Source organism: Ursus maritimus, unplaced genomic scaffold, assembly GCF_017311325.1.
Source record: "Ursus maritimus isolate PB19 unplaced genomic scaffold, ASM1731132v1 scaffold_7, whole genome shotgun sequence".
Taxonomy (NCBI): Eukaryota; Metazoa; Chordata; class Mammalia; order Carnivora; family Ursidae; genus Ursus; species Ursus maritimus.
In genome coordinates this window covers 31,408,087-31,423,126 of record NW_024426885.1, presented here as the reverse complement: position 1 = coordinate 31,423,126, position 15,040 = coordinate 31,408,087, and the positions used below count along the sequence as shown (strand labels likewise).

At 37.3% G+C, this 15,040-nt stretch overlaps 1 protein-coding gene across 1 annotated transcript in view; it reads left to right on the top strand.

Moving 5' to 3' along the window:
- CC2D2B (coiled-coil and C2 domain containing 2B) overlaps positions 1 to 15,040 on the top strand; it is a 97,005-nt gene that overhangs the window by 69,312 nt on the left and 12,653 nt on the right. Inside the window, exons 25-31 of the mRNA XM_040624803.1 lie at positions 3,652 to 3,750; positions 6,103 to 6,285; positions 6,453 to 6,650; positions 8,360 to 8,449; positions 9,930 to 10,043; positions 12,138 to 12,272; positions 12,661 to 12,783. Coding sequence (XP_040480737.1) covers positions 3,652 to 3,750; positions 6,103 to 6,285; positions 6,453 to 6,650; positions 8,360 to 8,449; positions 9,930 to 10,043; positions 12,138 to 12,272; positions 12,661 to 12,783 — 942 coding nt within the window. The remainder of the gene's footprint in view (positions 1 to 3,651; positions 3,751 to 6,102; positions 6,286 to 6,452; positions 6,651 to 8,359; positions 8,450 to 9,929; positions 10,044 to 12,137; positions 12,273 to 12,660; positions 12,784 to 15,040) is intronic.

Below are 15,040 nucleotides of genomic sequence, written 5' to 3'. Positions count from 1 at the left end.
CCCTAGAATTTACAGACCACTTCAGGTAAGTTTAGATTATTCAGATGCGAAATACTCAACTCCAGGTTTCTTAATTAAATTTGTATTGACAAACTTATTCTGGCAAACATTTTGCTTTCTCTCCATGGGAAAATAAATAGTAGAGACAAAAGGCTAAAAAGGAAAAAATGTCATTACTTCAGAACATGAAACCAAATATTGCTAGTATCACCCCAGAAGCCTCTTTTGTGCTCTCTCCAAGCTACTTCCTCCCCAAGAGTAACTATCCTAGCTTCTTTTTCTTTTAAATTAAAGTCAGTTAATTAACATATAATGTGTTTGTTTCAGAGGTACAGGTCTGTGATTCATCAGTCTTACCCAGTGCTCATTACAACACATACTCTCCCCAGTGTCCATAAGCCAGTTACCCTATCCCCCACCTCCCTCCCCTCCAGCAACCCTGTTTGTTTCCTAAGAATAAGAGTCTCTTGTGGTTTGTCTCCCTCTCTGGTTTCATCTTCTTTCATTTTTTTCTCTCTTCCCCTATGATCCTATGCCTTGTTTCTTAAATTCCACATATCATTGAGATCACGTGATAATTGTCTTTCTCTGATTGACTTATTTCACATAGCATAATACCCTCTAGTTCTATCCACATCGCAAATGGCAAGATTTCAAATTTTTGATGGCTGCGTAATATTCCATTGTATGTATATACCACATCTTCTTTCTCCATTCATTTGTCGATGGGCACTATCCTAGCTTCTAACAGCATAGATTAGGTATTACTTATTTTTGAACTTTGTATGGTTGAAATCTCGTACAGTATGCATCCATCTGTGAGTGGCTTATTTCTCTCTACATTGTTTTTGTGGGAGTTATCTGTAGTGTTACTCCTTGATTCTCATAGCTGTATGGTATGTTATTGTATGAATATACAACTTTTTTATGCATTCTATGACTGATGGATAATTTGCTTCTTTCTAGTTGTCAGCTCTAACATTTAACACTGATATAAATATAATTGGATGTGTCTTGGGGAAATCACGCATTCTGTTGGAAGTGTACTTAAGAGTAAAATTGCTAGCTCTTGGATTGTGCATATGCTCAGCTTTAGTAGTTTAATGCCAAGCAGTTTCCAAAATGGTTGTGTCGATTCTTATTTCCACCACCAGTTCATGAGAGTTCTGATTGATCCACATCCTTGTTGTTAATTAGCATTGTCTGATTCTTTCATTTCAAACATACTAATGAAAGTAATCCTATCACCTTATGGGTTTAAGTTGCATTTTAACAATAACTCATGAAATTAAGGACCATTTTCTGTTTATTGGTCATTTTGATATCCTCTTTTGTGAAAGATGTGTTCAAGTATTTTGCCCATTTTTTTTCATTGATTTTTAACAGTTCTGTGTATACTCTGGATATGAGTACTCTGTCAGATATACATTTTATAAGTATTTTTCCCACACTGGCTTGTCTTTTTAAAATTTTTTTAATGTGTCTTTTGATGAACAGAAAATCTTGATTTAATATAGTGTGATGCAGTGGTGGTGCTTTTTTGGATCCTCGTTAAGAAATATTGCCCACCTAAGGTCATGAAGGTATTATCCTGTGGTTGCTTCTAAAAGTTGAATCATTTTATCTTTCACATTTAGATCTAAAATTCAACCAGAATTGATTTTTATGTATCTGTGAGGTAGAGATTCAAGATTACTTTTTTCCCCGTAAAGATATTCAGTTGACCCAGCACCACTTATGGAAAGGATCATCCCCTCCCCCACTGCACAACAAATCACCCTTTGTTGTAAATCTGGTGACTGTATAAATGTGGTTTTATTTCTGGACTCTCTATTATGTTTTATTGGTCTGTTATCTATCCTTACATGGATACCACACTGTCTTAATTACTAAAGGTTTATTATAAATCTCGATATTTAGAAACCTAAGTTTTTCAGCTTTGTTTTTCTTCCTCAAGATTGCTTTGCCTGTTCTTAGCTCTTTGTATTTCCATATAAATATTAGAATCAGCTTGTTGATTTCCAAAAACAAGACAAAACCTGCTAGGGTTTTTATTAGGATGGATTGAATACATAGATCAATTCGATTAAATTGACATTTTTATAATATTGATCTTTCCAATCCCGCATACATGGTATATGTCCCCTCTCCTCCTTTAATTATCTTCATATTAGTCAGTATTCTCCAGAGAAACAGAATCAATTATATAAATGATATATATATGAAGGGATTTATTATGGGAATTGGCTCATGGGATTATGGAAGCTGAGATATGCTACAATATGCCATTTGTAAGTTGGAGAACCAGAAAAGCAAGGGCTATAATTCAGTTTGAGTACAAAGGCCTGAGGACAGGGAGACTGCTGGTGTAAGTCCAAAAGCCCTTGGGAACCAGGAGCTCTGATGTCCAAGAGCAGGATAAAATGGATGTTCTAACTCAAGAAGAGAGAGAATTTGCCCTTCTTCCACCTTTTTGTTCTATTCAGGCCCTCAGAAGGATTGGATGATTTCTGCCATCATTGATGAGGGCTGATTTTTACTCAGTCTACTGATTCAAGTGCTGATCTCTTCAGTAACACCCTCACAGGCATACCCATAGAAAATGTTTTACCATATCTGGGCATCCCTTAGCTCAGTCAAGTTGACATGTAAAGTTAACTAGCACAATTTCCTTTTCCCAGTTTGCAACATGATAGGACTTAAGCATGCCTAGAATAAATCATAATATTCTAAACAGGCCAAAATGATTAATTTCTCTTTGTACACAGATGGATGGCTTACTTTAACAGGATGGCCTGTTGTTTACTTCTTTAATGACAAGGTCCTGAAAGTGTAAGGCAAGCTCTATCCAAGGCTAAAGTGGGGATAGGAAAAAAAGGAAATCAAACCAGTCTTGCAAATCTGAAATTCCCATGATAAAGGTGATCAGGACCTTGGGAAAAATTAACAATCTGTCAACTAGCATAAGAAACATAACATACCAACCACTCAGAACTGGTCTATCAGTGCAATCACTTCTCGAAAGACCTTTCTTAGAAACTGAACTGGGCTCAGAAGACTGCTTGATAAATCAGAGAAAACTGAATTGCATGGTCTTAAGGGCTTAATGAGGTAGCCTTGGGGGTCACCTGTTTCCGATAGACATGTCATGCACTTAAATTACTTTGACCATGTTATATCAACCATCAAACTTCTACTCTAAGTCTATTTTTCTTACTGACCCAGAATCCATGATGCTGTTCTTCTCTTTGAGTGTGTCCTCATCATTTTGACATATTTTCACTACCATTTAAGGTAGTAGGTAACCTAAGGTTACCATCTTAAAATGTTGTTAGTGGTGGTGAGGTCTTTGGGGTTGAGTTAAGGTAAGTTTTATTCTTTGTATTCTTTAGTGTATTTGCAAAGTTTGCTGCACAGAACATATCTACTACAATAATGTAAATAACCGTACACAGGCCATAAACTCCACAATAGGTCATTATTTTGCTTTAAATAGTAATTATCTTTTAAAGAGAGAAAAATATTCTTTCTGCTTACTCTTTGGTTCCTTTTTAAAAAGAAAAAATGATTTTTTATACTTACTTGCAAGTTTGTGAAATTATTCATCACATGGTATAAATTAAGTAATAGAAAAATTATTCATATTAATAGGATCCCTATTTCAAGAGCTGCAGTAGTCATTCACATATAAGAAAGAATTGGCTCGGAACCATTGTCTTCCCTTTCTCTGCTCTTCTGCAACAATCTGAGGTAATAGAAAATGATTATTTGCTAATTATTCTGAGTTTTTACCTTTGGTTAATAGAAACTTACTGTTTGTTGTCTTTGAATCAGATTCTGTGATTGGCAGATTGGTAGGTCAGTTAAAGTGATCTTGTTTTTGAGTGCCATTAGGATGTTGCAGTATTTAAATGTTTTAGCTGTCTTTAGAACAGGAGATACACATATATTTATTTCTTATCTCTTTAGAGTGTTCATTGATAAAGAATAACAAAGCTAGCCTTAGGTCTTAAAACAACACTTACATTTGCATATAATAGTTTTTTAGGACCAGATTCACAAATGTTCTTTGATTAATGATAAATGATTTATGATGTTGCTTTGTGACCGTGGGTTCCAGGAGTTTCAGCTCCTCGGGTTTGTTTATTGATAATGGTGAGACTGATGATTAGCACCTGTCTCTGCGATATCCCCACAGGGCTGTCCTACTGAGTTATGTAGCACAAATATGTCTTCGTGACCAGTAAAATGTAAAAACCCCAGCCTAGACTCCATTTTAGGTTTTGTTACTTTCTTACAGAGCTATGCCAGATACAGAAGTTTTAGAAATGAATTTCTACCTCAAGGAGCTCACTGTCCATAGAAGAAAGCTAACACTTCAGTACAACCTAATAATGCTGTAGTGCTTTGACAGGGGCAGGAGATAGGTACTCTGAGAACATTAGTAGGGAGTACCTTACTCTTCCTGGCTTGGAGAAGGAGTGTGGGGTATTCAGAGGAGTCAGGGGTGAGTAAGAGGTATAGGAGGAAGAGAATGAAAGGTCAGGAAAGTATTTACAGAAGAGATAACTTTTGAATCAAGTCCTTAAAGATGGTTTGTCAAACAGAAGAGGGTATCTGACTCAGAAGTAATTATGTGTGTATTAGTATTGTATTCAGGCATTTGCCCCAGAAAACCTAACAGTGATGCAACGGGTCTGTTTATCTCACCTAAAAAGAAGTCTAGATGACAGTGCAGCAGCTCAAGAATATCATCATATCACATAAATATCATGTACCTTTCATCCTCCAAATTGCAAATTGTTCAATACACTTCCAGCCTCACATTCGTGTCGAAGACAAGAGCAGGGTGAAGCAAAAAGGGGCAGTGCCTGTATCAGGAAAACAGACACTTACACAGAAAACCCTGGCATAGTGACTTGGCCACTATGTGCCTGTCATGTTGCCTGCCTAAAACTGTTGGTGAGAAAGGAGGACGGAATGGATATTAGGGAGGAGAGGAGAAATATCTGCATAATGTGTCATCAAGAGAGATGTCACACGCGAGCATGTTGCAAGTACAAGGGCTGTGAATAAAGAGCAATAGAGATTTATTTTGTTTTAAAGATTTTATTTGTTTATTTGAGAGGGAGAGCTAGGGAGCACGAGTGGGGGTGGGGGTGCAGGGTGGTGAGAGAGCACGAGCAGGGTGAAGGGCAGAGGGAGAAGCATACTCCCCGCTGAGCAGGGAGCCCGATGAGGGGCTCGATCCCGGGACCCCAGGATCATGACCTGAGCTGAAGACAGACACTTAACCGACTGAGCCACCCAGGCGCCATAGCAAGAGAGAATTAAGTTGTTAGAGGTACAGGGCTTCCTACATCTGTAAATCTCTGGTATCTCTCAGTCTCAGGACAGACTCTAGGATAGAGAGGTAGTTGACAATGTGAACTTCAAAAGTGGACAGACCTCATTAGCTGTCTAAGTTTGCACAAATTACTTAAATTCAGTGAGCCTCAGTTTCCTTATCTGCAAAATGGAGATAAGATCCATATCTACTTCATTGAATGATATGATCTATATTAAGTGTTTGGCACAGTGCCTTGCACATAGTAAGTCCTCAATAACTATTAGCTATTACTATGAGTTATTATTATTGTAAATCAGCTCCTACCTACACACACACACACACACACACACACACACACACACACAAGATCCCTCCTCCCATGGACCTGTTCTTCCTGCTGTTACATTTTTTCTTCTATTTCTAGATCCAATGTAAAAGGTAACATGGTCTTTTATCATCTTCTCTGAGCCTGAACTAGGTCTTCTAAGCACTTCTATCGTTCTGTTAGGATGACCTGCATCCTCGTGTCATCCCTTTCTAAGATATGCCCTCTGCACATAGTGCATATTACTCAGGGACCCAGGGCGTCAGGGGTGCCTGTGAATAGACCACCATGGAGAACCTGATCATCGTTGTGCAGGTGCATAGAATCAGCACGTACATACCCATGCAAGCCTGTTTCCTCCTCTGGAGAAGACTGAAATGGGCTGTACTGTATTTGCTGTTGTATATTTTCTTTGTGTAGAATCTATTATATTGATATATTCTTTCAGATTAGTGGAACGTTTCAAGTAAATATTCCACCAGTTTTGCTTGGGTATACTTGGAGTAAGACTTACGTGTCTCCTAAAGAAGATAATAATGGGCAGAATTTAAAAGAATGTGCCTTCTTAAATATTTTTGCTACCATTGAACCTCAGATATCACATGTCACTTGTAATCCGGAACTAGACAAGGTAGGTTTTACATTGAATTGTTTTTATGTGTACTACTAAAGAAGTATATACTGTTTTAAAAACTAGTAATAATAATTTCAAAGTTGGTAAAAATGAGCATTGGTTCTTGATATTTTCCTGTGGGAACAACATGGTACAATGTCAAAATATTTTGAACTTTATTCTAGTTTTCAGATCAAACAGATGTTTTGGAGAGAGCACAGATTTTTAAAAAAACTTGTAAGGCGATGTTTCCCAACCGAAGGATCACAACTACTGTTTTTAATGGTGAAGGGATACAGATCTTAGTAACAAGATATATCAAGGCATTAAATCCACCTCAGCAACTCCTGGATATGTTTCTTCATGATTCTAATGCAACGCTTGTAAGATATGTATTTTAGTAGCTTTATTGATACATAATTCACATTACATAGAATTCACCCACCTAAGGTATACAATTCAGTGGTTTTTAGTATATTCATAGAGTTGTGCAATCATCACCATAGTAAATTTTAGAATATTTTCATCAATCTTCATTTATATTTTTTTGTTTACTTTTTTATATTAACTTTGAGCATAACTTTCTTACTAAAATCATTTTGCTTTCAAAGACAGTTTCCTGAGAGAGAAACCATCTGTGTTGTAGTATGTCTTCCTAAGCCCCAGATGAGGGAGAATATTTCTTCTAGATCCCCCTTGGACTAGAGTCACTGTTGCTACACCAGTTCATGTGACCACACTAGCTTTGTAACATTTCTACCAACTTTGAAAAATGACACAGAAAAATTCCTTTGACTTCCAGGCAAAATTAAAAGTTTTATTTCTAAAGTGGTTGTGTCCTTCTAAGGATTGCTTCTCACAGGATAGCTTCTCTCTATGGGAGAATAAAGAAACTATGTTATATTTTTCTCTGTAAACTGTCAACTTAACACTTCCCACTCCATCCCTATGTGGCTTTTTCCTTATGCGCATCTATTTACCAGATGACAAGAGAGACATATACTCAAAACTGAATTTCATATAGAATGAAGATTTATTCACTGTGGGCTCAAAACCTCCTTCTACTTTGAGAAAGGAAAATAGGAAATCAGAAATATGTCTCCTCTTTGAGAAAAAAAATTAGCTTTGCTTAAAGGATCTGTGAACAATTGCTTATATCTTTTGTTTATGTAGGTTTGATTGAGTTAATTGGCTTACCTCAGAATATTTATATTATTTGTCCACTATAAAGCTCCCTTAGCTGAACTCTTTAGGATAAAATCAGAAATCCTAATTTAGGTTGCCTTTTGCTCCACTCTGCCTTTCCATCATGAGTTTTTTGCTGTCTGTTTCCTATCATCCAAGTCCAAGAAGATAATAATGCTGTAGATTTATTTCAAAGACAATCTTTTTCTTTAAAAAAAAAAGTATAACTCTTAGCAACTTTGTTTACGAAACTATGAACCATGTTTAATTAATTGCATGGAGTCAGAAACATGACCAATGTAGAAGGTCATTAGTGCATAAATGATGGCTATTATAAATCATTGAAAATGTCAGTAAACTTTCTGTGTTGACTCATTATTTGTATCCCTTTCTCCTTTCCTATTTTAGTCTGGGCCCTTGTCTCTAGCCCTGTAGGGGTAAAAGGGCACCAACATTTTCCTGCTTCAACAGCTTGTAACAAGCTTATATTCATAAAAATAATTCTGATAGATTTGGAACCTAAAAGCAAATCAGACTTTTGCTATTCTTCAATATCTTTCTAAAAAAATTTTTATGGTTCTAATTTAAGGTATATATGTAATATATATCATATTTAACATTTTAATAATTTATTACAGTGAAGTGTCACGGTTAACAGGCATTCTCTGGACTCAGGCTAACTGGGATTATTTCCAGAGACTCCATACATTGTGTTAGCTCTGTGACCCTGGGCAAGTTATCTTAGCACTCTATATTTGTTTCCTCTCACATAAAACAAAAGTAATAACAGTATGTACTTGATGGGCTTGTGGGATACACTAAATGTGATAATATTGCATGTAAAACACTGTGCTTGGTGATGGGTATATAGTATGCACTTAATAAATGTTAGTTACTATTATTCTAGGACCTCATTGCTCGCTTTGTATCTTTGATTCCTACTGTGCCTGATATTCTGGATGAAAATGATGGTTTTGACATGTGGATGACATCAGAGGTAACAAATGATGTTTTATTTATTTATTTATTTTTAAGATTTCTTTATTTGAGAGAGAGTATGTGCATGCATGAGTTGGGAGGAGGCGCAGAGGGTGGGAATTTCTAGCAGACTCCCTGTTGAGCACAGAGCCCTACGTGGGGCTCAATCTCACAACCCATGAGATCAAGACCTGAGTGAAAACCAAGTCAGACCTTAACCAACTGAGCCACCCAGGTGCCCCCATTATGTTTAATAATTAAAATATATAGTATTTCTTACCTTTTTCCTAAAGAAACACTTATGTACTTATGAAATACTTTGTCTTATGAAATTTGAAAACATTTGATAATTTAATACATCATTTTCAACTCTATAAAAATCCGTAGAAATAATTCTTAAAGAGGAACAAGCTTATTCAACATTATAAGTGATAGCTCATGAATTATTTTAATGCAATGAGAATTCCAGGAGTACAATATTACGGCATCCTCCAGAGAGAAACATGGTTTGTCACTATGGAGCTGGACAGATGCTGAGTCTAGGGCAAATACTTCTCAGAAGCTTTCCCCAGCTCCCCACATCTGAATGAAGAGCTTGTACAGCAATACTCTTCCTTAGCGATTGGATTAAAATTCTCTTTAGATTGGTTGCCAAATAAAATACAAACCCCATGCAATATTTGAGACATATTTATACTAAAAATTTGTTTATCTGAAATGCAGATTTAATTGGTCATCTACTTTTTCCCAAAATCTGGCAACCCTCATTAGAGCAGTTTTTTCATTCCACCTTAAATTATATTTAGTTGCTTATGTATTGACTCTATACCCACACTCTGTATCCCAAGTTTAACCTCTGAATGAAGTGGTAGATTTGATTATTTATTTTTATATTTTTATATAAATTTAGCAAGTATTCAATAAATACTTTGAATTGAAAATTACTAGTATGACAGGAGCTTAAGAGAGGGACAGTTTCTGTCTGGAATGGCACTTATCTGGAATGTTTTAGAGGCTAGAGTTGAGCTGAAATGGATTTAGGGGGCACAGGACTAACTAACTTAATTGTTCATCTACCCTGTCCTCTGCTAAGTGAGCAAAGGAGACACAGCATGTGGTTCTAGTGATTCAGTGATCGAAATCTAGTAAACTCAAAGAGGTGTCGTTAACTTTAGACTCTTCTGAGATTCTTTGACCTAATCAGAGTATGTTCATCCTATTTTTGGATGATGAACTATTTGGTCACTTACACAGTATCTACCTTAATTGTCCCACAGTAAAGGTGACCCCTATATTCCGAGTTAGTGTTCTCCCCAGTGTTTTCTCAGGCAGAAGGTATCAGAGTTTTCAGCTTTGCAGTCAGTCACCCTAGCCACCTGGCAAAAATGTGTGTGTTTGAACCTAGAGGGAGCAGAGGGGCTCTAAATCTGCGGGATGCTTTTATTACTCATCTTTCTCACCTGTTTTCTTTTGGCCTTGTTGCTTTTGCTTTGCCTTAGCGCTGCATCAGTTTGGCTATGGGAAATAAGGAAGAGCATGCCATACTACTCTGTAATTTCTTTCTGTATTTTGGAAAGAAAGCTTTGGTCCTCCTGGGGAACTCAATGTTGGAAGTAAGTGCTGGCGTTAATATTTTAATAGTGTAAACAAAACTAATCAGCCTTCAGCTGCAAATTTAAAAGACACCAACCCCAGTTTTCCATCTTTTCACAAGCTAATTGGTGAATTTCATGGGCAGGCAGTTATTTAGTTAAGAAGATAATGTTGGCTCATAAAAAACGACCACAATGTGAAGAAAGGCTTTCCTTCACTTTTCTTTGTAGAGCTGTACTAATAATAGTGCTACTTCACACGGTTACTAAGATATTAAATTATATAGCGAATATGTGACACTGAGAAGGGCACCTTGGTTCATAACAAATAATAAATGGTGGTGGTGGTGGTGGTGGTGGTGGTGATGAAATAATAGTTATAGCAGTAGTTGTAGGGGTTGTTAACTATCATCACCACCATCATCTTTATAACTTCCTAATAATAGATTTAAAGGTCCTTAAGAAATACTTCTCCCTATTCTTCCTTCCTCAGTTTTTCGTCATACAAATGTGGGCCTGAAATTTGTGTTTACCTACCCGAAATTTTTACAACTTAATTATATGCTCCTGCATTCATACCTCCAGAAAGCTATCGTCTTTTGGACTGTTTCTCTTTCTACCACGAATATCTTGATAAGGGTCAAGATTTTTCCAGTCTGGTTTGAGGTTTTGTTATGATCACTTATTTCTCTATATTTCCTTGGCGTGGCTTATTATTTTTGCCACATTTGCAAGCTAAAAAGCCTGCGGTTAATTTCCCCCTCGCAATCTCCCTGTGTAGTTTTAAGTGCCACTAGATGGCAGTAAACAGTCGACAATATTTCAACAAACATTTGCACTTGTGCCTGTGAGTCAGCACGGTGGGCACCTCAGCTCTGCGGCTGAGAAGCCTCCTCTTTACTGTAAATAAGATGAGCACAGTGATAAAGAGCAAGAGCGTTGGAGAGACCAGGCTGCACGGCACAGTGTTAAGAATTTGTGTTTGGGGGGCGCCTGGGTGGCACAGCGGTTGAGCGTCTGCCTTCGGCTCAGGGCGTGATCCCGGCGTTCTGGGATCGAGCCCCACATCGGGCTCCTCTGCTATGAGCCTGCTTCTTCCTCTCCCACTCCCCTTGCTTGTGTTCCCTCTCTCGCTGGCTGTCTCTATCTCTGTCAAATAAATAAATAAAATCTTAAAAAAAAAAAAAGAATTTGTGTTTGGGAGTCAGTCAAAGAGGGGTTTTAAACCCAGCAATGCCATTTAGTAACTGTGTGGTCTAAGCTTGTCTATTTCTCTGAGCCTTAGTTATCCTCTCCCTGAACAAGGCTAATGCCATTTACTGTTACACTAGACAAGCCCCTCAACCTCGGACTCTATCTGAAAGATGGGCATAATGATCACCCCTACCTCGAAGAATTTGGAGTGAATGCAAGTGAAAAATTTAGTGTGAATGCTGAGCACACTACCTGGTGCACATAAATTCCCAATAAATGTTACCTGAAATTGTTATTCTTTTCTGAGAAAACTTTGCACTTAAAAAGGAATGTTCAGAACAGAAAATAACATAATGACTACTTTTACTCCTCAGATGGTTTCCTATATACTTTGTCTCTAGCCTCTAACTTCAGATCTTGTTCTCAAAATTAACTTAATGGCTTTTTAACTTCACTTGGCTTTTTCAGAGCCTTCAGCAAGTGCCCATTTCCTAACTCTGCGTGTTCCCCTTCAGTCCCCAAGTATATTCCATTCAAAGCAGAGCTAGTCCATATAGTGCCTTTGTGGGAATTAGGCCAAAGTATCCCTACCTCAGAACACTTCAGGGCTAGCTGTTGGGAAATTGTCAGGGTATACAGATTTTTCTAGAAAAACATGTTTTATTGCTGTGAGGGTACACCCTACAGGGCTGTACATGGCAGCACCAGCTCAAAAGTTCTCTAATTTGAATCTTCATGCTACCCTGGGCTTGAGGATTTCTGGAGCTTTGGCCTTTTTGCTTTTCAAAAAGACTTTGAAGACCCTAAAAAAGACTTTTAGAAATCAAAGATATCACATACTTACATTATAATTTCTACATACAAAAATGAGTTAAATCAACCACCCACCAAACATGACTTTAACTCTTTTTCCTCGTATAGGGGCAAGTGGCTTATGTATTAACTCAAGAAACTGATGAATATTTGCTTTGGAATCCATTAACTGGGCAATGTCATAAGCAGTTCGACCCATTTTGTCCCTTACAAAGTGTAGACTGTTTGTTTGATGATGGAAATGTAAGTATATGGGGGGGGGGATTTCTTATTTTGAATTATCTCCTCAAGAGTCGAACAGTGGTCTTCAACCCCAGCTCTACATTAGAATTGTGTGGAAAACTTTGAGGAGGCTACAGATGTTCAATTAGAATCCCTGGGACATGGGGCCAGGGAAATCTTTTATGCATAAATTTCCTCGGGTGATTCTGTGGCACCTCCAAGATTGAGAACCAGTAATCAGTCTAATGTTCACAAACCCCTAGAATCTCTTCACCTCCTACCTCAGAACCTCCTTTGGCTTCTACCACTTCAGCTGGTAGTAGGACTGTAAAATTTCGCTTCATCCTAACCAAGTAGGGGCTTTGTGCTCCCATGTGACTGTACTGATTTTATGTTAATGTTTTAATAGGTCTGGTTTAATATTCAACAAAATAATACACCAATGGCTGTACGTTTTGACTATTCAAAGGAAGGTTTCTGGAAACAGTTGCTTCCAAAAAATTTCCAAGGGACAAAAGCACATACCATACAGGTAAATTTTATTTTTCCAGGTATATCTGTATGAAAGTTACCATTGGTTCTAATCTTTACCAGTCATGCCAGCTCTTGTTATGTTTACATAGCTGTTTGCATGTTGATTTACTTGGCAATATTAATAAAATCTAGTTTTCTTTGCCATCCCAGCCTGAGTTTGGGCTACTCTGATCATACTCCTGTATTTGCAGAAAAGAGGAGTTGAGAAGAAGGTATCATCTTAAATGTGAATTTAGATTTTAAAGTAAAAAATTTTAGATGTTCTGAAACTGAAAATATAATGTTAAGATGGTGTAGTAAGTTTACTTTGATGTAGCCCTTCTGCTCCACATCCATGGGAATGGTAAAATATAAAAATTGAAAAATAGAAGGCTTATCTGGGCTCCAAACCATTACGATTTTCTCATGGAATAGAAACAGGACAGAAACACTAGCAGTGAGTAGGGCTGAACAAGCAATAGCAGCAAGGTCTGAAAATGGTTCATGAAATCCAGGGAACCAGAGCCGGTCTCACTTTTTGGAGCCAAGGGTTGTGATGGGGCCCCCTACTTCACTACTCTTGAAAGCAGATGGGGAAGAAAAGCTGCAGACAGAGGGGCATAGGAGGCAGGAGGTGGAAGCACAACCCTGAGGTCAAGAACAACCTAATGACCAGATGGCTCAGCCAGTGGATCTGTGATGTACTCAGTGTCACTTTGTGATGGCACCCCAAATTTCACTTCAGTGGCTGTTTCTGGATTGAGGGCCATGGTACGCAGGGTGCAGGCAATTGCAAAATCCATAAACTAAGAGCTACGAGCCCAGAGAAAGTGAGAAAAAAAAAAGTAGAAAAATAGGCAGAAAACAATTCATAGAAGCAGAAACTTGAATGCTCAATCTCACAATCAGAGAAATACAATTTAAAACAATAAAACACTACTTCACGTGTATGAGATAGACAAAAAAAATTTAAGTGTGATCATACCAAGTGTTGGCAAAGAAGCAGAGAAATGGTGGGAGGGTAAATTGCTATAAATACTTTGGAAAGCAATATGATGATATCTGATAAAGCTGAAGATGCTCAAACTTTGATCCACCAATTCAGCTTCTAAGTACATACGGTAAAGGAGCATGCACAGGGAGACAAGTATAGAATGTTCATTATAGAACTGCTTGAAACAGCAAAAAAGAAAAAGAAAAGAAAGAAAGAAGGAAAGAAAGAATTCATCCACCAGAGAAAGAATACATAAGTTATGAAGTAATCATACAATGAAATCTTCTATATAGTAAAAAAAAAAAAAAAAAAAAAGAACCATATTACACTAGTTCTCAATTTGGACTGTATGTCCATTACATCAGAATCTCTGAGGGTAGAACTCGCACACCTGTATTATTTAAAGCTCCCCAGGTGATTCCAGTGTACAGCCGAGATTGAGAATGACTGATCTAGAGCCATGCACATCAACATGAATGAATATCTAATAAGTAATGTTAAGCAAAATAAAGAATACGTGAAATGACACAGAGTACAAAATCACTTATATAAAGTTTGATGTAATGTAAAAATTCATAAGAATGATAAATACCAAATTTAGGTTAAAGGTTACCTTTCGAGACAAGAGACAGAATGAGATCGGGGGCAGCATACAAAGTACTTCAAGTCTGTCTATAATATTTTACTTCTTTTTAAAAAATCTAAAACAGATATGGAAGAATGCGAAAATATTAGATATAGCTAAGCGGTAGTATGTTCATTATATTACTTTTTTTAATTTTTTTTATTTTTATTTTATTTTATTTTTTTATTTTAATGTTTTTTTATTATATTATGTTAGTCACCATACAGTACATCCCTGGTTTCTGATGTAAAGTTCGACGATTCATTAGTTGCGTATAACACCCAGTGCACCATGCAATACATGCCCTCCTTAATACCCATCACCAGTCTATCCCATTCCCCTACCCCCCTCCCCTCTGAAGCCCTCAGTTTGTTTCTCAGAGTCCATAGTCTCTCATGCTTCATTCCCCCTTCTGATTACCCCCCCTTTCTTTATCCCTTTCTTCCCCTACCGATCATCCTAGTTCTTATGTTCCATAGATGAGAGAAATCATATGATAATTGTCTTTCTCTGCTTGACTTATTTCACTTAGCATTATCTCCTCCAGTGCCGTCCATGTTGCAGCAAATGTTGAAAACTCGTTCTTTCTGATAGCTGAGTAATATTCCATTGTATATATGGACCACAACTTCTTAATCCAGTCATCTGTTGAAGGGC